This window comes from Rhinatrema bivittatum, chromosome 5 (genome assembly GCF_901001135.1).
Source record: "Rhinatrema bivittatum chromosome 5, aRhiBiv1.1, whole genome shotgun sequence".
NCBI lineage: Eukaryota > Metazoa > Chordata > Amphibia > Gymnophiona > Rhinatrematidae > Rhinatrema > Rhinatrema bivittatum.
The window spans coordinates 365,524,923-365,550,172 of NC_042619.1; the positions used below are offsets into that span (position 1 = coordinate 365,524,923).

General features: G+C 45.3%; 1 protein-coding gene across 1 annotated transcript in view; it reads right to left on the minus strand.

Moving 5' to 3' along the window:
• The window catches only part of TMEM131 (transmembrane protein 131), a 334,866-nt gene extending 311,611 nt beyond the window's left edge, over nt 1–23,255 (minus strand). The window contains exons 1-3 of the mRNA XM_029603311.1: nt 23,247–23,255; nt 22,386–22,460; nt 12,156–12,272 (exon numbers count right to left, since the gene is read on the minus strand). Of these exons, the coding sequence (XP_029459171.1) occupies nt 12,156–12,272; nt 22,386–22,460; nt 23,247–23,255 (201 nt within the window). The remainder of the gene's footprint in view (nt 1–12,155; nt 12,273–22,385; nt 22,461–23,246) is intronic.
• Between the last annotated feature and the right edge of the window lie 1,995 nt (nt 23,256–25,250).

Below are 25,250 nucleotides of genomic sequence, written 5' to 3' on the forward strand. Positions count from 1 at the left end.
TAAACCAGCTCCTCACTGACTGGGGGGTAATTGTATCTGATGATCTTAAGGTGGCTACAGGTGGCTAAAGCAATGGTAAAAGCCAGAAAGATGCTTGGCTGCATAGGGAGAGGAATGGTTAGTAGAGAAAACTGGAGCACCATCCTCACCTCCATAAACCAGCTCCTCACTGACATGCACCTAGCCCTCAATCCGCAAAAAACTGAACTCCTCCTCATCTCCTCTAAACATGCATCCATACCCATTCCCTCCACTCCCCACCCCCCCAACTTCCTCTGACACAAGAAACCTCGGTGTTATCCTTGATAATCAACTAACCTTCAAACCATATATCAAATCTATCCTCAACAGCTGCTATTTCAAACTCCAAACTCTCAAAAAACTCAAACCCCTTCTCTACTTCTCCGATTTTCGTACTATACTCCAATCTATAATTTTTTCAAAAATTGATTACTGTAACGCTCTTCTACTTGGACTCCCTGCTACCCACATCAAACCCCTACAACTCCTTCAAAACGCCACTGCACGCATCCTCACTAATGCCAACAAGAAAGACCACATCACTCCCACCCTCATTGATCTTCACTGGCTCCCCATACACTCACGAATCATTTACAAGACCCTCACCCTCATCCACAAAAGTATTACTAATGAACACTACAATTGGATAAACCCACCTTTCCATCCACAAAAGTATTACTAACGAACACTACAATTGGATAAACCCACCTTTCCTCCCTCGTACCTCCACAAGACCCACCCGTTCCTCCCTCCGTGGAACTCTTATTCTTCCTTCCATAAAATCCACAAGACTCATCTCCACCACCAATAGAGCTCTTTCCCTCGCAGGCCCCTCCCTTTGGAACGCTATGCCTCTTGACCTTCGTACCGAAACCTCCACATCCACTTTCAAAAAGAAACTCAAAACCTGGCTCTTCCGCCAAGCATACCCCCAATCAGCTTCCTCACCTTCCAATAACCTTACCCGTCCATCTTCTCTCACTAACACCCCACACCAGGACCTACACCCCACTCCTACCCCCTCAAACTAATTAAGGAACTACAAACCTCTCACTTAACTTCCTGCTTTTAAAACATGTTACTTAGTACAAGTCACACTTATCACCTCACCCCAATGACTTTTGTTTTCATGTCTATACAACTTTGTATAAAACCATTATACATATCAATTTATTGCTTGAATCCCTTGTACATATGTTATCCCCTTGTGTCTGTTTTCACCCTCCCCCCGCCCCCCCCTTTGTCATGACTACCCCTACCCCTCCCTCCCTAAGTTATTTAGTTTCTTGCTCTGTTACTGCATTAGTTTCTTGCTCTGTTACTGCATTTATGTTACATACTGTTACTTGTAAAGGCTTCTGCCTATATATCTTATGGTTGTAAGTTACTTGTAAACCGGCACGATGTGCAAACGGCTGTCGGTATATAAAATTAAATAAATAAATAAATAAATAAATAAAAAAGAAGTAATGTTCCTCCTGTATAGGTCCCTGGAGAGATCTCACTTGAAATACTGTCTACAATTCTGGAGATCACACCTTCAAAAGAATATAAACAAGATGGACTCAGTCCAGAGGGTGGCTACTAAAATGGTCAGTGGTCTTCGTTCTAAAGCATATGGGGAGAGACAAAGATCTAAACATGTATATCTTAGAGGAAAGGCGAGATAAGGGAGATATGAAGAGAGATTCAAATATCTCAAAGGTTTCCATGCACAGGAGGTGAGCCTTTTTCAATGAAAAGGAGGATCTAGAACAAGGGGTCATGAGGAAGTTGAAAGGGGGTGTGATCTTACGAAATATTTCTTTACAGAGAGGGTGGTGGATGTGTGGAACAGCCTCCCGGTGTAAGAGGTGGAGACAAAACCAATATCTAAATTCAAGAAAGCATAGGATAAATACTAGGGATCTCTAAGGAAATGTTGAGAATTATAATGCTAAATTAATTGGACAGATGGGCAGACTGGATGGATCATATGGCCTTTTTCTGCCATCACTTTTAGAGCCTTCCTAAACAATTGTTAACAGAACAAACAAGAATTCAGGCTTTGTAAATTGAAGCATTTTATCTAGATTACATTTCACAATCCTATGAGTTTCTAGGTAGTGCTATTACCTACCTGCAAATGAATGAGGGACAGGATAAAAAAATTAAATGCTTTCAATCGAAAAACAGAGGAGATCTTTTATCTGAGTGAAAGATTAGACAGGGAAATATATATGGAAGAGTTGCTAATTCTCCAAGCATAGCAAATATTTTTTTTAAACAATTTAATGAAAGTTTATCTAGGGACTTAAAAGGAAAAATGCAGAGAGAACAGAGAAATTTTGATTCCAGTTATACAGAAAAGTAAGAATCCTTGTAAGCCTTTAAGTGACGTTAACTAAAGAAGAAAAAAAAGGCGAGGAGGGGAAATGAATTTAGACAATATAGCCAATGCTAGGCCCAAACTTTTACGGTCCAGAGTACTGAAAAAGCACAGAAGTGCTTCTATGGCCAAGTCCAAAAAAAAAAAACACATTCAAGCTGTATAGTCTGCATGATCAAGAAATCTGCTCATCCCATATAAATTCTGTTAGCTGTAATTTTATTATGGGTTTGACAGTTGCTTTGTTTTGATTGTAAATGCTTGGGAGTAACTTACACAGAAGAGCAGTTATTACCTTAGAAACTTGCTGTGCAGATTTGATGGACCATGTCATCTTTTCTGCTGTCATTACTATGTTACCTGATAAATGTAAATTAAATGGCACTAATGGTTCTAATCTCTTTACTATTTTCCCCCTTAAAATTTAATCAACTCCAAATTAACTTTCAGATTGCTGGAAGAACCTCAGTCTAGTCTAGCTGAAATTCTAAAATGTGATACAAATAAAAATTGAGGTTAAATTTCTCTCTAATTTTTATATTAGAAGCCTGCTCAAACTTATAATTTCAAAATAAGCAAGTGTTACATCAAAGTGAACACAGACATTTAATTTATAAGAAACAAAAATTCATTCTATAGCTCATCTTTCAGTTGAAATATGATCTAACACAACTGAAACCCTTACTGCTACTCTTCTGTCAGCAGGGGCTGCTCATGAACTGGCTGTCTTTGCTGTCAAATGGAAACTATCATATCACCCCATAAGATAAACTTGAATCAGTGTCTTGTGCCACAGCATGTAATGCCACATTTGAGCTATAAGGACAGTCCAATAGAGCTATATTTTAACACTGGATTTGTTTTGGTTTAGTGAGTTTAAAAAAATGTTCTTCAGTAAAAAATTTAAAGTAAATTTATATATACATATATGATTTTGCCTGGATCAGCTACAAATACATATTTGTAGCTTAAATTTAGAAATCTTCCAAGTAAAAAAAATGTTTAGGTTGTGAAGAAAAGTTTGCTTACTATAAAACAGGGTTCTCTGTAGACAGCAGGATGAATTAGCCATGACGCCTGGGTGACATCATCCAATGGCACCTAACAGACTTCTCTCTCAAGTTTTATTACTACACATGCGCAGGTGTTCTTAAACATGCTGCATCGTGAGCCCCTCAGTCAATTGTAGAGCTTAGCTTTAGCTAGGCAGTCGATTCTCCAGGGAGGTGGGTAAGTATAAAGCATGGCTAATTTATCCTACTCTCTATGGAGAACACTGTTTACAATAAGCAAACTTGCTTTCCCTGTTGACAAGCAGGACTGAATTAGCCATGTGGGGAGTCCCAAACGGAGGGTTGCATGGTGGAGTATTTACTGAAAAATCAAACTCTGTGGAGCGTGGAATACTGGGTCAACAGGTTGCAAAAAACTGCTTGCCCAAAGCTGTTGCTTTTGGAGAGATTTTCCAGACTGTACTGGGGGGATGAAAAGATGTGAACTGATGACTACGCTGCAGCTTTGCAGCTATCGACTAAGATAGCTCTCAGGTGAGCCACTGAGCTGGCTATGGCTCTCACTTAATGGGCCTTGATAGAATCTGATCTGAAGACCAGCCAGAGCATAGCAATGTGTGACACAGTGGAACAATCTGCATTTGACCACAGTTATGTCTAGTCTGTTTAGAATCATAGAAAAGGAAAAGTTGAAAAGCCCTTGCTGGAGAAGGTCCCTGTGCGGGGGGGGGGGGGGGGGGGGGGGGGGGGGGGGGGGGCCTGCTGAGAAAGTCTGCTCTGATGTTGTCTTTTCCTGCGATGTGGGAGGTAGAGATCCCTTGTAGGTTTAAATCCGCCCATTCCATGAGGAGGTCTATTTCTAGAGAAACTTGGTGACTTTTGGTTCCTCCCTGGCGGTTGATGTAGGCAACTGTTGCTGCGTAGTCCGACATCACGCAGATTGCTTGCCCCGGCGCCTGTGGCAGAACTGCAGGCATGCTAATCTGACTGCTTGTGCTTCAAGGCAGTTTATGTTCCAGTTCACCTCTTCCTCAGTCCAACGTCCCTGGGGTGTCAGTTCCTGACAGTGAGCTCCCCACCCTCGGAGGCTCGCGTCTGTCATGAGGACAATCCAGCTCGGTGGGGACAGGCTTACGCCCTTGCTTATGTGAACTTCCTGTAGCCACCACTAGAGCAGAGAGCATACTTCCATCGGTAGGTGGAGGTGATTCAAGTAGTCTTGAGACAGTGGGTTCCAGCATGACAATAGAGAGTGTTGGAGAGGCTGCATGTATGCCCTCGCCCACGGTACTATTTCCAGGGTTGATGCCATGAGGACGAGGACCTAGAGATAGTCCCACACCTTGGGGCGCATTGTTTTTGGCAACCGACGCACTCGGCCCATCAGTTTTCTTCTCCTCGAGGGAGGGAGAAAGACATTGTCCTGCTCTGTGTCGAATCGGACCCCCAGGAACTCTAAGGACTGGGATGGCTTGAAGCTGCTGTTGTCCATGTTCACAACCCAACCAAGTTCCTAAAAGAGGGACCTGTCCCTACTGGTCACCTGGACGCTCTCTTCCAACTACTTTGCCCAGATCAGTCAGTCGTCCAAGTAAGGGTGCACCAGGATACCTTCTTTCCTCAGTGCCGCCACCACGACCACCATAATTTTGGAGAATGTTCTGGGGGTGATTGCCAGGCCGAAGAGCAATACCCGGAACTGGTAATGTTGGCCCAGTACTGCGAATCGTAGAAAACGCTGGTGGTCTTGATGAATTGGAATATGAAGGTAGGCCTCCTAGAGGTCCAGGGAGATTAAGAACTCTCCCGGTTGCATTGCCAGTATGACGGAGCGAAGAGTTTCCATGCGGAAATGGATTATCCAAAGATAAGAACATAAGAAACTGCCATTCTGGGTCAGACCAAGGGTCCATCAAACCTAGCATCCTGTTTCCAACAGAGGCCAAACCAGGCCACAAGAACCTAGCAATTACCCAAACACCAAGAAGATCCCATACTACTGATGCAATTAATAGCAGTGGCTATTCCCCAAGTAAACTTGATTAATAGCAGTTAATGGACTTCTCCTCCAAGAACTTATCCAAACCTTGTTTGAACCCAGCTACACTAACTGCACTAACCACATCCTCTGGCAACAAATTCCAGAGCTATATTGTGCGTTGAGTGAAAAAGAATTTTCTCCGATTAGTCTTAAATGTGCTACTTGCTAACTTCATGGAATGCCCCCTAGTCTTTCTATTATTCAAAAGTGTAAATAACCGATTCACATCTACTCATTCAAGACCTCTCATGATCTTAAAGACCTCTATCACAGCCCCCCCCCCTTTCAGCCATCTCTTCTCCAAGCTGAACAGCCCTAACCTCTTCAGCCTTTCCTCAAAGGGAAGCTGTTCCATCCCCTTTATCATTTTGGTTGCCCTTCTCTGTACCTTCTCCATTGCAACTATATCTTTTTTGAGATGCGGGTACCAGAACTGTACACAGAATTCAAGGTGCAGTCTCACCATGGAGCGATATAGAGGCATTATGACATTTTCTGTTTTATTAACCATTCCCTTCCTAATAATTCCTAACATTGTTTGCTTTTTTGACTGCTGCAGCACACTGAGCCGACGATTTTAAAGTATTATCCACTATGATGCCTAGATCTTTTTCTTGGGTGGTAGCTCCTAATATGACGGTTGACGCTCTTGAGATCCAGGATGGGTCAGAATGAACCCTTTTTCTTGGGCACGATGAAATAATGCCCCGTATTTACTTTGGGTGTAGGTACCGGAATTATAGCCCTCAGACTGAGAAGCCTTATTAGTGCAGATTCCACTGCCAGTTTCTTGTACTGGGAGTGGCAAGGTAACATCATGAACTTGTCCTGAGGGGTGCAGCGAAATTCCAGAGCCTAAACGTCTTGTATGATGTCCAGTACCCATTTGTCTGACGTGATCTTGACCCACCACCGATAGAAGAGGGATAGTTAGCCCCCTATCTCCTAGTCCTGTGGATGGGTCGGCCCAACTTCATTGGGGAGTTCGGGCTGAACTTGAGCCCAAACCTGTTCCTCTGTTCCGAAAGGACTGAGACCTTCCTGAGGGCTGAGATGACTGAAATGACTAGTTTCATTAAGGCCAGAAGCGCTGGGAGTCCCTGGCCTGACCCCTTATGGGTGAGGGGCACTGTGATCTCTTTCTTATCTCCCGGCATCCGGGGTACTGGCGATTCACCCCACTTACTGGCTAGCTTCTCCAATTTGCTTCCGAATAGGAGAGATCCCTTACAGGGCCATCTTTCAGCAGGCTTTTGGAGATGTAGCACAGTAATTAACATCAGGCAAGTTTGATGATGGTAAAAACTTGATAGTACTTTATTTTTTGATTGAATTTGTCTTATTTCCTTTGTTTTACTCTGATGTATTTTAGTCTTATGTTGATTTTTTTCTTATTTTGTACATTTTATTGTCTTTTATTCTGATGTCTTATTTTTTACATTTTAATTGTAAATTGGTTATGCTTGAATACAGAATATCGGTATAAAAATGTTTTAAATAAATAAATCTTTGTGAGGTTCACCTTAGAAGTTGCATCCACTGACCAATTTCACAACCATAGCTGTCTTCTGGCTCCTACCAATGAGGCTTCTGGCTGAGGTATGCACTAGGTCTGAGCTTGCATCCGTCAGGAAGGCAGCGGTGGGTTCGATCGCCTCTCCGGTATGCACCCCAGAGCTATCTCCCTCTCAAGAGAGAGAAGCAGGCACAAGCGAGTCACCAGGGCAGAACAGGAAGCGATGTACAGTGTCACTGCTGTCGCGTCAAAGACTTGCTTAAGGATGATTCCAACCGCCTATCGTGAACATCCTTTAAGGCTGCTCCTCCCTCTACAGAGATAGTTCGCTTCGAGACGGCACAGACCAGGGCATCCACTTTCGGGAATCGCAGGCGCTCCTTGACTGCTGGGTCCAGAGGGTACAAGGCATCCAAGGCCCAACCTCCTTTAAAACTTGCCTCCGAGGCGTCCCATTCCAGGTCAATCAAATCCTGGATGTCTTCCAGCATCAGGAAATAGCATGAGGTTTTCCGTAGAGACACCAGCATGGGGTTGTTCTTTGGCTCCAACATAGTGTCCATGCCCGGAACTCCCAGAGTTTTCAGGGTCTGGGAGACTAGGGCCAGTAATTCATCTTTGTGGAAAAATCAAAGCATGATCGGGTATGGTTCCAGGCCTGGAGGGATTTCCCCATCCTCCAATGAATCCCCATTGTCGTCCGTGGTGTCTGGGTCCCTGTCAGGGATACCCTTGGTGAGGCGAGGCATGTCCCCAGGCCTGCTGACAGGGCTGGGAGGGCGAGGCCTTCCCAGCTGGGGCTCAGCCCAGGCAAGGGCAGGGGCTGACTGCGCCTGAACAAAGCCTTGAAGACTATGAAATAATTTCAACCATATTTGGCCCAGGAGGAACCGGGGAAAGAGCCGTTGAACTGCCCTCTCCTTGGGAGGACACCGCCCCGGAAATGCTCAGGTCCGGGGTGCTGCCCGATAAGGTCATGGCTGACCCATCCTCCGACTGGGATGGGCCAGACCTGGAAAGGTTCTGAGAATCCAGCCCTCCCTGGCCTGCTCACAGTGCTGACACAGGCAGGATTCCAGGTCAGACTGTGCCGCCCTAATATGGCAGGCAGCGCAAAGGGAGTGCCGTCTGAGCTTCTTTGCTGCCCAGCAAAATCTGACTCAGTCTCCATCTGCTAGCAGGGAGCACATAACACATTGGTCCTAAGTCCATCTGACTACGCTAGGAAATCTGTCTTTTTAGTTTATTTCAAAGATCACTAACACAAATTGATACCAGTTGAACTACCGCAAGCTCAGGGGACTATATACTGAAGGTCCAATTTCCTGGCTAATGGTGTACAGGAGGTTGGGTTCTCTTGGATTGGGATCGTTGCTGGTTCAGAAAGTTTTCAGAATTCAAAGTAGTCTGAAGATTTCTGAATGGGGATTCATGAGCCTATGGACATTGTCTTAAAGTATCTTACCCACTTTCTCCAGGTATTTAGCATATGAGTAGACTTCTGATGGAGATGAGTGCTCAGGTAATGGATCTGAAGGAATTCCTGTAGACCCTTCATCTGAACAAATAGGTAGAGGTTACTTGAAGATGATGGCAACTGGAACAGGATCCTCAGTCATTTTAGAGGGGAATATGGGCATGCAAGAGGTGGAGGCCAGTGCTCCATCCTCAGATTGCTGGTTAGATTCCTCCACAGAGAAGGATGGCTCACTCATTTAATGTGGGCTAGTTTTCACCACCGAGATCTGTGATGAAAGCTCCTGAGGCATGAAGGTGTGAGAGGGACTCTCCCTTCAGGGAACAATTCAGACACCCTGGACAGAAGAGTTTGAAGGATGCCTTTCTTCTCACTGGCAGCCAACAAAGTAAAGAAAGTCTTCATTAATTCAGTCACCTGATCTATGAAATGATCCAAGGTTGGGGAGGAGACTTCTTCCTCTGAAACCAGCACATGGTCATTCCCTTGAAAAGTACAAAATGCCAGGAAGAGACTCCCTCCTGGGTTAGCTGCACTGGTGGCCACATAGAGACCAAAGGCACAATGGAGCATATGGGATCCAGTGTCTCCAAACAAAGCCCATGAGTAGATGACAGAGAAGGAACCCTAGAATGCCTAGGATCTGGGAAGAGGTGGTGAGATGGATTTAAGGGCACCAAACCAGAGGAAGATAAGTGTTAAGGAGTCCCCTCCTGGTCCTCCCAATGCCTGTTCCTACACAGAGTATCAACAGCACTGAGGCCTCCATGAGTAGACAATACATGCTTCAGTGGCATCAAGAGCACCACTCGCTCCAATGAATAATGCTTTTTCGGCACGAAACACCATTAAAGAGACGAAGCTCATGAGTGCACTGAGAAGCTCACCGGCTCCTGCATGCAATGCTTCTGCATCTTGCTCAACCCTTGAACTGTGGCAAATATACACAGCCCAGCACCGCAGTTGGGGAACCTTTACCAGAGGAGCTCCTACTCAACTCTGCACAGAGGGAAAATGAGGACCTGCTCTGAGAAGACGAACTGCTCCAACTTTTCACCAGCATAATTTCTCCATCTTCCAGGTCCTATTTCAATAACATTTGATCATAGTTATAGCAGTTAGATAAGTCAATCAGTTCCTTGGTATCTGTAACAGATAATGTGGCCATCAGTAATGGACATCTTGCAGCCACGAACAGTCCTTGAAGCTAGTGAATGTGGCTTTCTTCGAGCCAGACATCTAGTTTTTCATGCCTCATTTTTTTAGGGATAGCACTGAAAAGTGCTGCTGAGGAGCTGCTAAGGCAGCAAGGCAACTCAAAAACTAGATGTGTAGAAGAAAAACTTCCAAAAGGAGAAAAAAAGAAAAACCAGAAAGGGTCTATGCAGAAGCTCAGGGTGGGGAGGAGGAGGGAAAATGGTGGACTCATGAGGCAACTTGCACACCAGTACCCCCCATGCATGCTCACTAGTATATCCTTACTGAACTAGAGCGATGGGTCCCGTTCGATACAATCAAACATCAACCCACGTCATCATGGCTAATTCAGACCTGCTTGTCAACGGAGATCATATATCCATTCAATATGAAAAAATGGAATCTGTGTAGAAAGAAAAACACTTAGACCAAGGTAATAAAACCCATCCTAAAACTGGAGTTACATTTTTGCATGGGCTTTACTTTATACTGGTGGTAAAAATCAGTAGCCTCACGGGATACAGGAAGCTAATGTGATGGAAATAGACCAGAGATTTAAAAAAAAATGGAAAAAATGATTTTTTACACTTATTTGTAAGCCATTAAGAACATTCACTGTAAAAATTAAAAAAAAAAAAAGACTGGAGTACAACAGCAATGAGTGGGGCATGATCCTTCTCCCTCCCAATTTCAAAAAAAGAATAGGTGGGCCGAGCAGGCATAACCACCTCCCCTACCCAAGTTCAAAATATAGCTCCTTCGCTCCAAGTTAAAAAAAAAAAAAAAAAAAATTGCCTGTGAAGTGGAACCTCCTCCCTCCTACCAACATTTAAAAAAAAAAAAAAAAAAAAATATATATATATATATATATATATATATATATATATATATATTCACCCGGGATTCAATATATATATTGGTAGCAGTGAACCCTCAAATTGGGGCACCTAAATTCCAGACACTCCCCTGTCCCCAGGACTGCCAGCTGACAGAGGAGACAACTTTACCTACTCAGGCCATGCTGCAGTCAATGCCGGTTCAGCTCAGAGTTCTACCGGCACTTCATTCATTCACTCCTTTGCTGGCTATAGATTAGTCTTTTAATGAAAGGACCAATCCCCTTTCAGAAAGTCTTCCTTGTATTATAGGGCAACAGTTAATAAGCTTATTACCTTGCAATTTGCATAGAGACATGCAATTCTAGCACTAATTTTTTTACTCCGGTTTTAGAATGCAATTTTTCCCAAATAAACTCTGTTAATACCAGGGTTAATTTTACCACAGAAAAATTCATTCTGAAACAGGAATGAAAACTAGTGCTATGATTAGCACTCATATCTACCCCATAGCAAGGGGAATCAAGACAGTAATGAGGAGGAATAGCCTAGTGGTTAGAGCAGTGGACTATGAACCAGAAGACCAGGGTTCAAGTCCTGCTGTCACTCCTTGTGACCTTGGGCAAGTCACTTTACCCTACATTGCCTCGGGTACAAAACTTAGATTGTAAGCCCTCTGGGGATAGAGAAATACCTACAGTACCTGAGTGTAAACCGGTGTGATATCTCAATTGAGATGAATGTCGGTATATAAAAATAATAAATAAATAAAAAAAAATAAACATAGGCACAGAAATTAAATAAAAAATGTTTTTTCTTAAGCTGTAAATATTAATGCACTCTGGCTATACACAATCAGGCCGATTCAATAAAAATTGCAGGAGAACACGGGCTCTGTGTTGAGCGCCCGCTCTCCCGACGTGCGAACCTATATTTAAATAAGAGATCGCAATAAAAAGAGGCGCTAGGGAATTATGTGTCCCTAGCGCCTCTTGGACCAGGAGAGGTGCCTCTGTCAGCGGGTTCAGGAAACTAATGCTCAATTTTACCTGCGTCTGTTTTCCGAATCCGCTAACAGCGATCGGTTAGGAAAACGGACGCCGGTAAAATTGAGCGTCCGTTCTCCTAACTGGACTGGCTGGCACATTTTTTTTTTTCCATTTTTGGTTCCTCTGACTTAATATCGCTAGGATATTGTTGAAGGGTATACAGAAAAGCAGTATTTTCTACGTTTCTGTACACTTTTCCGGGCTGCTCATAAATTAACACCTGCTCTTGGGCAGGCGTTAATTTATGAGCGTAAAATGTGTGGATTGGACGCACATTTTACTTTTTGAATCCCGGGTGAATGACTTATAGGCTTCATCAATATGAATTTGCATGTGATGAGCACTATTAGTTTTCAGGGGGTTTGGCCATTTGTTTTTGAGGCACTAAACCCCTTACAGTATAAGGAGTAATAGACGCCCCTCGAAAACACATGGCCAAACGCGTGTTGAACAGTGCGCACAGCCCAGTGCACTTTACTGAATCGGCTGGTATTATATTCAATTGTGGACTTTGGTATCTGTTATTCATCTGATAGGTATAACTCAGTCATATAGTATCACCTATTAAACGCAAATGTATGCACACATACAAACACCATGTTTTGATACGATATTTCAGGAAATTGTTTTCTCTTACCTGATAAGTAAATACCCCATGATTAGACGTATTAATAAATAAAGTATTCTCTACATTCCCCACTACTCTTGCGAGAAATACCACATCAAATGACGTGTTTCCTCCAGGAAGGATTTTCTGAAAAACAACCAACCAAAAAAAAAAATGTATGTGTGTATATATATATACATGAGTATGAATGATAAAAAGAATGACTCCTTTTAAGATTAGTTAATCATAATATTAAAAAAAAAAAAAAAATCAAAGCAATTCCATCCCAGATAGAAAGGAGGCTAGTAAAAATGCATCTATCTTTGGCACCAAGGAAGGGGAGGACCAGCTGCCTACTTTTTTTTTTTTTTTTTTTAATTCTTATTCTTTTTGCAACTGAATTTTACAGTACGTGTCCCTAGCGCCTCTTGGACCAGGAGAGGTGGCTATGGCTCTGTTAGCGGGTTCAGGAAACTAATGCTCAATCACTATCCAAATTTCTGGTTCTTCTCTTAACCCCTGCTAAACTTGTCTGGTTGGCCAGAAAGAATGCAACTGACAGCTATATGTGTGGCATTCAGAAGGGCTAAGAGTGAAATGGTAAACTTCTTACTAGTTCTTTAACAAATATACAAACGCAAACAGGGTAAAAATTAGGGCTGGACAAGGGTAAAAAAATGTTCATTTTATTTAGTTTCAAAAACAAACATTAAAAAAAAAAAGAAGAAAAAAAAAAGGGGCCTCTCGTGGTCTCCCATTCCCACCCAGAAAAATGCTGGGGCCAGGGTCATCCCCAGCTCCCACTTACCCGGGCTGGGTAGGGATTCGCTGATGAGGCCTTGGCCTTGTGTATGTCTAGGCCCCAGTAGGTCACCACATCCTTGGCCTGGGACTTTTGCAAAGGCCAGGCTTGGAGGCTTGCTCCGACACCTCGGCCTTGTATATGTCTAGGCTGCAGTAAGTCGCAATGACATTGGCCAAGGCTTGGAAGCCTGGTCCTGACACTGCAGCTTCAACCTTGGCCTGAAGGCTGGGTCCCAACGCCTGGACCGAGAACTAGGCCAAGGCCCAAGCCACAAATTGACAGCTAGGTCCCAACACCTGGGCCTTGGCCCAGAGTCAGGCCCAGGTACAGAGATGGAGCTCAGCTCTCATAGGTAACTCTTAAAATGAAGACAGCTGCTGGGGATGCACTGGAATAAATTAACTAGGGCGCATCCTCCTCGGCGGAAAGCACCATTTTGGTGCACAACAGTTAATTGAACTGTCTTACACCAGAATGGCACCCTCCGCTGAATACTCTAGTGAATCCTTTTATGGAGATTTTAATGTTCACAAGAGGAGATAAACAATTTGGTTTAATATAATGTAAACATATTTTGACTGATGGACTCTGATAAGTGTAATCCATGGGGTGGATTGTAAATCCAGATACCTTCCACATTAGTCCAATTTTTGGATTGCAATTTGGTATTCTACAATTAGAAAACTTGGAAAAGAGACAAGAGAAGATATGATTGAAATTTATAAATCATAAGTGGGGTAGAATGGGTAAATAGAGAATGGTTATTTACCCTTTCAAACACTAGCACTTCAGGACACTCCATGAAACTAGCAACTAGCAGAATGAAAACAAATTATAGGAAGCACTTTTTCAATCAGCGCACAATCAAGCTATGGCATCTGCTGCTGGAGGACCTGGTCAAGACAACCAACATAGTGGAGTCAAAAGACAATAGAATAAGTTCATGAAGGAAAAGTCCATAAAGCAAATGTTGCTTACCTGTAACAGGTGTTCTCACAGGACAGCAGGATGTTAGTCCTCACAAATGGGTGACATCACAGGATGGAGCCCTGTACGGAAAACTTTTTTGTCAAAGTTTCTACAAAGCTTTGACTGACACTGGCACACTGAGTGCACTGAGCATGCTCAGCCTGCAATTATCCCTGCAAGCCACAGGTGTCTCCCTCAGTCTCGTCTTATAGCTAAAAGCGCAAGCGAAACTAAAATAAAAGTGAAAACCTAGAGAGACCCAACTCCGCGGGGTGGCGGGTGGGTTTCGTGAGGAATAACATCCTGCTGTCCTGTGAGAACACCTGTTACAGGTAAGCAACATTTGCTTTCTCACAGGTCAAGCAGGATGGTAGTCCTCACAAATGGGTGAGTACCGAGCTGAGGATGCCCAAGAGTGCACCAAATGCACCCAAGACTCACGAAGGGTGCAATGATGTGGGTGGAGTTTGGAACGGAGGGCATCTTGAAACCCTTAAAGGGTTGGTGGAAGGATATTGGGTAGTTAACCCGAAAGGAATAGGAATAGACGGACTGGCCAAACATGGAGCATGCCGGCTAGCCGTATGTAAGCAATAATGGGCTGCGAAGGTATGGAGAGAACTCCAGGTTGCAGCCTGATATGTGTACAAGCAGCAGCGGCCGAAGGGAAGCTATTAAGGCTGAGGCAGATGCAACAGAGTGTGGTTACACACAATGTTGTAGTGAAATGTCTGCTGGTTGGTAGGAAAAGAGATACAGACAGTCTATTAGGAGGAAAAGGTCTGTTTGCCAACTGGAACTTGCAGGTTTACTCTTGCCTCAGAAGGAAAGAGTTAGGTGGAATTCCTATGGAATGTAGTGCAAGCTCGATAGAATGCAAGCGTAGCCTTTCTGTCCAAGAAATGGAAAGAACCCTCTCGCTCTGGTGAGAGAGAGGCGTTGGAAAAAATGGGCAGAATATATTCTGCGTAAGGTGAGATGCAACGTCTACCTTAAAAAAGATAGAAAGTTGAATACGTAAAAACCACTCAGTGACGGAGGAACGCAGGGTCAAATGAGTATATGTAACTACAAGAGTAACTCATTGACACTGCTGGCAGAAATTACATTTATGAGGGAAGAATTTCCCATGCCAAACTATGAAATGAGATATAGGTTCCATTCCGTGACTAGTGAAAATAGAGGCGGCTTGATCAGTGGATAATCCATGGTAAGCTGACTCAGAAGGGATTTACCGTAAAATGGATATCCCCACTCCGATACACCAATTGGAACAGAGGTGTACCTATGTGGAGGATGTCTGGGGAGCAGAATCCGAGGGAGCAAGAGAAAAGAGTGGTATAGAAGAAAGGGGAATACACTTTTGTATGCGTCATGTGGTAAATCATGCCATTTTGAATGGTAGGATTTATGTGTGGAAGGTTTTGTGTCGCAACCAGAACCTGAGAACATCAGTTAGTCTACGATTTGGGACTGACTGGTGAGAAGGTAAAGTGGTGACTGGTGTGATAGAATGAGAAGTATGTGAAGCATACTGGTCTCGGTCAGGGCGTGGATTGGAAGAATAGTGAACCACGTCCCGATTCAATATTAGAAGAGTGTTGACTGAGAGGCAGCAGAAGAGATACATTTAAGAGGCCCTTGATGGAAGAAGGCGTCTAAGGGAATGCATTGGAAACATGTGTAGGAAGTAGAATCTGTGTACCGTATGGTTCGATTCAGACGCAGAGGGCAAGCTCGGTTGACCTTAGCGTTAGAAGATTTTTCGCTCTACACATGTAGTCAGAGACCATTCGAGAGGATAGAAACCTACATGGAGAAGGTCTGCTAGTGCATTCAGTAATCTCTTAGATAAGTGGCCCAAGGATACATGGAGTGAGCAAGGGCCAAGGGTAGAGCTGCGCAGCTTCCCAGCAGGGCAGCTAAGGTAATGCATGCTTGTGTGTTGGAAAGCACGTTGTCCCTATCCTGTCTGTATGCACAAAGATTTGTTGCAGAGGCAGTATTGGAAAGCATAAGGGTAGAACTCATGGCTACAAGCGCCAGGAAGTTTAAGAGAAACTGGGCCTGGAGTGGATAGATGCATATTGGGTTGAGAAGCTTTTAGGCGAAACTTTGCAACCCTGAGTAAATGCAAGCATGAGCAGAATCAGACTAGGTTGTGGTTCTAGATCTGGAATATGGATGAGGGACGAAAGCGGTTGCACAGCTTAGACCCACTAATAATGGAATTTCACTGAATGTAACCCATAGCAGTTTTCTATGAGGAACGTGCATAGTGAAAAAACCTTGTAGCCTGACAATGAGGATTGAAGGCCTGAGGTAATGGAAATTGCACACAGGGACATGTAAGAATTTATTAGAATGTCTGCGCATATGCTGGACAGGAAGGTCTTTATGACTGTGGTGTCCAGAAGTGTTGTATAAGGGATTTATGGCAGTGACAATAATCCCAGTTAGGAAATGTATAGTAAGTCAGGAAGAAGTGAGAGCTCCTTGCATGGACTGACTACGGTTATGCAGATGTCCATGCCAAGAAAAGAGTGAATGATGTTGCACTCCGCAGAGAAACAGCATTAACTAATAGTGATTGAATGTAATACTCCTGTTGCCGAAGCTGATGCCAGCGGCAGAGCTTGGGTTTGTAATATTGTTGACTCACCATAAAGCACATGGAAAGATTAGAGTAGAGTAATGTACTGACTACAATCTGGAAGCATGGAAACAAAAGTTACCATTGTACCTGTGACTTCTGAAGAAAATTGGTATTTCTGAGGTCCAGGATGTGCGGAGAGTGACTACTTTCTGTGGAAAGAAAGAATAGTGCAATTAAAACTCCCCAACCCCCTTCCCTTCCCCCCTCTGCGCTTCGTAGCGGCTGGGGGAGTGTACCGGGAACTTTGGTACAAGGTGGGGGGTGACCGCTCTGATATCCGGCCAGATGGGAGACCAAGGGGTGTCCCAGTGGAGGGGCTGAAGTAATCAGGATATCATATAAGCTCCCACGGGAGTGTGAGCGGTAAGTCGTACCCGCATTTCTGTGTGCTGTACAAGGCGACACCGAGACCTGATGTCAGGCTTCAAGGTGGACTTGTACTTGAGACAATATTTGCTGAAGCTCGTGTTTAGCAGATCAGCGAACGCACCTGAACCTTGGTTTTGAGCAGGAACCAGAGGACAGAGCATTAATCAGTACAGAGCCTCAGTGCTGAAAAGGGAGGAAGCCCTGACGCAATCCCAAAGAAATGATGGGTTCTCCTGGTATTGTGGCTGACATACCTAGCATAGCGATATGTGACACTAATACAGTTCTTGAAAGGCACATGACCCAGAACTTTTCAAACCATGTAGCCCGAATTAGAGAACACATCTCAATGGGAATGCCGCAGAAGCGGGTACTTACCATCCGACGTGGATCGCCGCAGGACGAGCTGCTGAAGGTTACCATCTCCGATCTCCAGAGTCCTCGAGGGGTAGCCCGTGGACATAAAACGTCCTCTCAACTCTGATACCTGGTATGGTGGCACAGGTAAAGAGGAGACGGGCTGGGCGTGAGTGGCATTTCGACTGCTATTGAAAACAGAGGGCCACAATCCCGCACCTATGACGGTGGGGTCGCCGGGAATAGGGGAGCCGATTAACGAGCTCGTGATCCCATCCTAGCAGCGGCTCGATGTGTCGTGACGCCAATGCAGAATCTGTCGGACCTCGATCCAATGTTTCTGGATCACCAAGGACTGCCAAAACTGTACGGAACAGTGCTGATGGCAGTGGTGATGTGGCTCTGCCCGAGCATTGTCCAGCCTCGAGAAGGAAAGCACCAATGTGCTGGATGGCGTCAGCGGCGGATGATTCTTGTGTCGGTGACGTTGGGCGCCATGGTGCTCGGCCCGGTCTTTCCCCAGCGCCGAGATGGAAGCCCTCGCTGTCCTGGATTGCGATCGATGACGGACTGTCAGCACGCCTGCTCTGCTAATACAGGGCTTTAAAAAGAACCCAAAGCGAGGAGCATTGTGTGCAGGCGAGGGCATTACGTGGCAGTGCTATGTCTGTATTGACGGTATCTATGGCGGCCAAAGCGGCCTCGAGGGTATCGTCAAAACTGGATATGAAAAAACGTTGATGACTCGGCCAGAGTAATGATGCCAGTGGCGGAGCACTGATAGAATCGGCATAGGTATCTATGGGAACAATGTGGCATCGATTAGTCAAGAAAAACAGTCGTTATCGAAAAGAGATACCAGGATCGACTGAGTCGATGAACGCATCGATAGGAACGTTGAAGACACCGATGGGAATGACGTGGGTGTCGAGGGCATCGATGTATGGGGTGGGTGCAGACATCCTCGGTGGCAAAGCCACGGGCATCGACAGTATGGCCACGGACGACTCGGGTAGCAAATGTGTGCGTGGAATCGGCACCACGGATAGGGGTGTCGATGGCACCAACCCGGGCACCGATGGAATCGATGTTGGCAAGTACCCCATGGATGGAAGTGACATTGACATCAATGGCAACCACATGGCCCTCGATGGAAACCTCCTGGGCATCGATGGCCCTCGATAGAAACCACCTGGGCATCAATGCACACCGATGGAATGGGCCCTGGCATCAAGGCACACCGATGGAATGGGCCCTGGCATCAATGCACACCGATGGAATGGGTCATGGCATGGATGCACATCAATGCCAAGGCTCTGGACCTCGACAGAAAGGCTGTGGACATCGATGGCATCCATAATTTAAGGGATGGCATCAAGAAAAGTAACCCTGGCATCGATGGAAGTGTCCCAGGCAACGGTGGCATCGACCCGAGTATGTGCGTCGAGCGCATTCACACGGGTAAGGCGGCACCGAAGGAGCCCAAGGAAAAACCAGCGTGAAGGAGGAAAAAACCTGGCAGCACTGATGAAAACGATGCAGGGAAAATGGCATCAGGGTACCGCGGGGGAAGGGGTACTGATGGCACCTAAAAATCCAGGGCGGTCTGAGGAGGGGTACCTTCGGTAGCGATGGGGCATCAACTGCGCGAGGGTACCGGGGAAAGAAGGACCCAAAACTACAGGGGACCTGGCGGCAATGGAAACCGTTGAAGTCCCTGTCCCACTAGCGCTAATAACCAAGCAGAGTGTCACAGAGGGACACTCGCAGGCTATGTGTAGCTAACTGAAAAATAGGGAGCGGGAAGGCCTCAGGCGGTTAAGCAGGCCAGAAGGTGACAGGAACAGACCAAAAAAATAAATCAAAGTACTCACCGAGCGTCGTAAAAACGTACGCAGAGGGAGACCCGTGCAGGGAAAAGTGTCTTTTGAAGTAAAAAGTTAAGTGTTTCCATGAGGAAAAAAGTTAAAAATTCCTCACAGAGCTCCAACCGCTATGCTTACTGCAGAGCGGAAAAAAGAAGACTGAGGGAGACACCTGTGGCTCGCAGGGATAATTGCAGGCTGAGCATGCTCAGTGCACTCAGTGTGCCAGTGCCAGTCAAAGCTTTGTAGAAACTTTGACAGAAAAGTTTTCCGTACAGGGCTCCATCCTGTGATGTCACCCATTTGTGAGGACTACCATCCTGCTTGTCCTATGAGAAACAGTTATTAGCCAGGAAGACATGGGAAAGCCAGAGCTTCCCTAGGAGTACAATACAAGAAATAGACAAACTATTGGGGATTTGAAGAGTACTTGTGACCAGTGGCGTAGCCACCGGTGGGCAACTGCCCACCCAATTGAAACCAGAAGTAGAGCACCGGACCTGCAAGGCTGTCGCAGGATCCAGGGGCGGATTAGCCTATCGGGGGATCGGGCTTCCACCAGTGGACCAGTCTAGCTGATCATGTTTCCTCCTCTGCTCCTGCTCACATTGAGGGTGCCACATGGCTGTTTTGTAGTGACGAGCCCTGCAGCACAAGCAGGACCTAGGCCAGCGATTCTCAACCAATGTGTCGCATGCTATTCACAGCCGGCGGGGCTGAAGAAAAGACCACCGTCTCTGCCAGCCGCCGCTGGAGACCAGGCCAGCAGGGGCCGAAGGAAAGAAGATCAGTGCAGCCAGCCTCCGTAGACTAGGCCAGCAGGACTGAAGAAATGAAAATCGGCGCTGCCAGCTGCCACAAAGCAGGTCGGCGGGGGCCGAAGAAAAGAAGATTGGCGCTGCTAGCCGCCGCCGGAGACAAGCTGTTCAGCTGGGGGCCTTTGTGTGTATATGTATTTGAGATTGGAAGGGTGCTTCTGTGTGTGTGTATGTGAGAAAGGAACGGAGCTTCAGTGTGTGTGTATGTAATGTGTATGTGAGAAAGGAACGGCGCTTCAGTGTGTGTGTATGTAATGTGTATGTGAGAAAGGAATGGAGCTTCAGTGTGTGTGTGTATGTGAGAAAGGAATGGTGCTTCTGTGTGTGAGACAGGGAGATGCTTCTGTATGTGTGTGGTGTATATGCGAGTCAGGAAGGGTACTTGTGTGTGTCTATGTGTGTGCAAAAGAGAGATGCAGCATGTTTTTGGCTGGATTGTGGCTGTGAGAGAGGGGGCATGTGTGTGATTGGAAGCCTGTAAGTAAGAGAGAGCGAGAGCATTGTGTGATTGAGAGAGACTGGCCAGAGAGGTAACGTGTATATGTGTGAGAGAGACTGATCAGGGAGATGACTGGTATGTGTGTGCTTGTATGAGAGAGAGAGAGAGAGAGAGAGAGAGAGAGAGAGAGAGAGAGAGAGAGAGAGAGAGAGAGACTGGTTGGGGAGATGATTGGTGTGTGAGAGACAGAAACTGGTCCTGAGGGTGTGACTGGTGTGTGAGAGAGAGAAGAGACTGGTTGCGGTCCCTAAGGAAGAGGACCGTGAGGACAGCTTCAGCAGCTACTGCTGCGTCTGGTGTGGCCTGCAAGGGAAAGGAGTAGGAGAACTGCTGGAGAGGGTAAGTAAAGGTGGCTTTTTAAGTTCATTTTTCTTGATTGACTACCATTTTAATTATTGGGTAGTATGTGATGTGTCTGCTGTTTGAAATATTTTATTGGTGTTTGGTAAAGCTTTCAAAATTTGCATGAGTAATTATTGGATATTCTATTCATCAGCTGTTTTGAAATTATTTTATTAGTATGATTTTATAATTATGATTAATGATTTATATATCTTGATTTTATTGATTGTTTCATGAGGAATGATGAAATTTTTGTTTTTCCATTGTTGCAATGTATAGAGTCTGGCGTGATGCGTTTTACAGTTCAGTTTTTGTCTGCACATTTCTATTTATACTTTATGTGGCTTTATTCTGTATTTGGTGAGGGTTTGTGTTCTGCATGTAAAGACAGATGAAGCATTCTTTTAACATGTGGTTTTCTCTGTAGGGATCTGAAGTAGCTTGGCCGGTTCTGTTTTCCTGATAGGAGGTATACTGATATTTTAGATTCTGGTGTAATATTTGTGGTATTCATTTTCATAGGTAGAGTTGTTATTTTCTTTGAGGGTTGGCAGATAGTACTGTGTTGATACGGGAGGACCATGCCAAAATATATCACAATAGGTATGATGCCATATGAATTCCAAGATGCAAAGTGTTCTTGTTAGCATCACAACAGTGCATGAAATTATCACAAAGTGCATATTAATTTTACCTCAGAATGTCACTTTTCATGTAAAATGTTATAAATGCATAATTTAAAATTGTGTATGGGGAGGTGGGGGGAGGGTGCCAGGCTGTAAGGTTTGCCTAGGGTGCCTAATACCCTTGCACTGGCCCTGTACATAGCAGCAACACTCCCCCCCACCCCCAAAGTACCCCTGCAGGAAGTTTTTAATGCTGGTAAGTGCTTGAAATAATTGAGATAAAATGTTTTAAAGTTTCACACATGATGCATAATGGCTGTTGCAAATTACTTAGAAAGCCATTCTAGGGTGCAGTATATGGCATTATTTATCAATAAGAAACCAACTAGTAGGTCTCAGACCTGCATGCCTACAGCCCACCCAAAAAATCAATTCTGGCTACGCCACTGCTTGTGACAGAATGCTTGGGCTTGATGAAACTTGGTCTGACCCAGCATGGCATTTATGTTCTTAATTAAGACGGGGATCAAACTCTGTACTGCAAAATTCCAACCATGATCCAGTAATAGTATCACACAGGAAAATACCCATATAGGGCTCCCTTATCTTGAATGAAGATTGTGCAATCCCAAAATAAACTTGTATTTAAGTTTCATATGAAAGATTTCATTTTCTACAGCTTGGTGCTAATACCATGCCTCAATACTAGTGAGTTACAAATGTGGCAGTGAATTCTCTGGAATCTCCCATTTCAGGTACCTGAACTAACCTTGATCAGTTTCTGCAATGTCAAAGGATTAAACACCAAAGTGGTACAGTTACAGGTATTTTATGACCATCACATGTTCCATTACCAGAAAACATACTGGACAAGTTGTAAATACCTGAATAAGGAAGCTTATCCATTCCACACCATGCACAAGAAAATTCTTAAAATCACACCAATTTACTTACCCTATTTGAAAAAATGATGCATGAAAATGTGATGTTGTTGCAGATATTGATACTAAAGTTATTATTTCTTCTGAACTAGGATTGTGTAAGTAAACTTTTTCCATTTTTGGCATCCCCACCGGCCTGTTGAAAATAAAACAATACAAAAGTAAGAAATAATTTGGTTATTCAATGCATTCTTGTCATGAAAACCATCAAACCTCTTTAGAAGAGAACAGCAAACACACCAAGACCTCAAAACACAGCCTCTACTTTCAAGACTCATGAGTGTGGTAAATCAAGGTCTAACATCTTTTACAGCAGCAACCAGGGTTGCCACAGTTCTGGAGGTGCTGCCACAATGGCATCTCCTTCTTCCCACCCAGGCCCAGAAGAGGAAGTGGTGTCAAGTGGGCCCACAACAGTGAGAAAGAGGAGACGCTATCCAGATATATTGTTAAATACATAGAAGATCCAGTGTCCAGACCCATAAACCCTCTCTCCTCTCTCCATGCAATTTCTCTATTTCCCCCTCTACCTCTGCCCAGCAGCACTCTGATTCCCTCCTTCCCTGCAACATCCAGTCTCTTTCTCTCACACCTACATTCTTTGCTTTATTCTGAGTCCTTCTCCATCTCACCTTCTTGACTGAGGACAGACACCAGGCTCAATATCTTCTAGTCACGGAGAGATAAGATCCTGCTGCTGGATTCTAAGGCGGAATATGCTCTGAGCGGCCCCACCTCCTCCACTGCACAAACTTCCTGTTAAGGAAACCCACTGGGGAACAGGGGATAGGAAACTGCAGGACCTCCAAATATGCACCAGCTTACAGGCTCTGCTACTGGATTCTGTCTTCTGTAGCTATGGCTTTTTGGTTACTTGGAGCATGTGCCCTATTTGACCCATCACAGTTCCGGTTCTGCCATGGTCTGCTTGTCATCCAGATGATCCTCTTTTCCCATCACCGACTCTTTTTTCTATATGGTTTAATGATCTGATGTTTAAACAGCACCAGCGCATAAGGAAAGGAGCCAGCGATGGGGAAGAGTTACAAGCAAGCTGGGGCACAGAGGAGGAAGAAATAAGCAGGCGGGGGCAGCAACAGGAACAAGTTTAAGTGCCTAGGGGAGAGGAGAACTAGGATTCTGGGAATTGAAAGACTTGGGACATGAACCGCATGTGTCCATAGCCAATGAAGCCCCTGATGCCATCGCCGCTAGAAGGAGCAAGAGCAGGCCTCAGCATCAGCCTGGGCAGCAGGAAGGAGCAGTGGGTAGAGCAGTCTCGGCCCACGGGGCTGAAGAATGGAGAAGGAGCAGGAGGCGAAGCAATATTAGCCCCCTTGGCCTGAATGAAAGGGAGTCTTGTCGGCCACAAGGACTGAAGGAGGCTGCTGCTTATGCTTCCAGAGGGAGTGTGAACAGGTGCATGAGAGAAAAAGAAAAACAAAATAGATTTGTGTGCAGCACCAACTCTGTCTGCTAATCCACAATAATCTCAGGGCATCTGGAAATAAAAAAGTCCCAGGAATGGAAAAATATTTTTTAATCCTTATTTTAATTATTTGATGTGGCTGTTTTGAAATTTTTTTTGGCATTAGCAAAATTTTTATATACTTTTTAAATATTGGATGTTATTCTATTTATCTGCTGTTTTGAAATAGTTATTCTTATTAGTATGGCTTTACTATCATTGATTATATTTTTATTTTGTTTTATGTTTTATGAAGAATAGTGATATTTGTTTTACCATTGTTGCCCTGCAATATAGAGTCTGGCTGATTGCAGTTTTCAGTTCACTTTTTGTCTGCACATTTCTATTTATACTTTATGATTTCTTTATTCACTATTTGATGTGGATCTGTGTCCTGCAATGTGTGCCCTAGATGAGGTATTCTGCTAGCACAGGGGTTGCCAAGTCCAGACCTCGAGAGCCACACACCAGTCTGGTTTTCAGGATATCCACAATGAATATGCACAAGAGATTTGCATACAATGGATATAATTCCGTTTACTCATGGCTTTCTGAGGGCCAAGCTCTCACCCAACATACATTACAATAGGCCTAATATGATTATGGATTCTGAGTGCCTTTATGCTTTTTTGGCAGGGTTTTCTAGTTGGCACCACAGCAGAACATCTACCTTATAAATGGCCTGTGACCGACGGCCCGCAAATGCGCAGTAGAGCACAGCTCTACTGCGCATGTGCGGGCAAGGACGTCGGTCAGAAAAAAAAATGGCGGTGGGGCCGCAGAAGCGGGAGGAGAAGCAGCGGCGCCGCGCGCGCGGTGCCGCTACTTCTCCTCCCCAGATCTGCCGGCAGATCTCGGGGGGGGGGGGGTGTCACTCCCGCGCCCCCCCCCCCCCCCCGAGATCTGCCGGCAGATCTCGGGGGGGGGGGGTCACTGCCGCGCACGCGGGAGTGACACCCCCCCCCCCCCCCCGAGATCTGCCGGCAGGAGCGGGAGGAGTTAATGGAGCCGGGTGAGGGTTGCGGGAAGTCGCGCTTACGGCGCCGGGAGGAAATGGAGGTGGGTGTGGGCTGCGAGGAGTTGCGAGTACGGCGTCGGAAGGAAATGGAGGCGGGTGAAGGGAGGGACTGAGTGGGAGGGAGGGAGGGAGGGAGAGGGGGGACTGAGTGAGTGGGAGGGAGAGGGGGGACTGAGTGAGTGGGAGGGAGAGAGAGGGGGGACTGAGTGGGAGGGAGTGAGGGAGAGGGGGAGTGAGGGAGAGGGGGGAGAGAGGGAGGGAGGGACTGAGTGAGAGGAGAGGGAGGGTGGAGAGGAGTGGGTGGGGGAGGGGGGTGGTGAAGAGTGAGGGGAGAGAGAATGAGGGGGAGGTGAGAGACAGAGGGATGTAGCCCGTTTTAACGGGCTTAACGG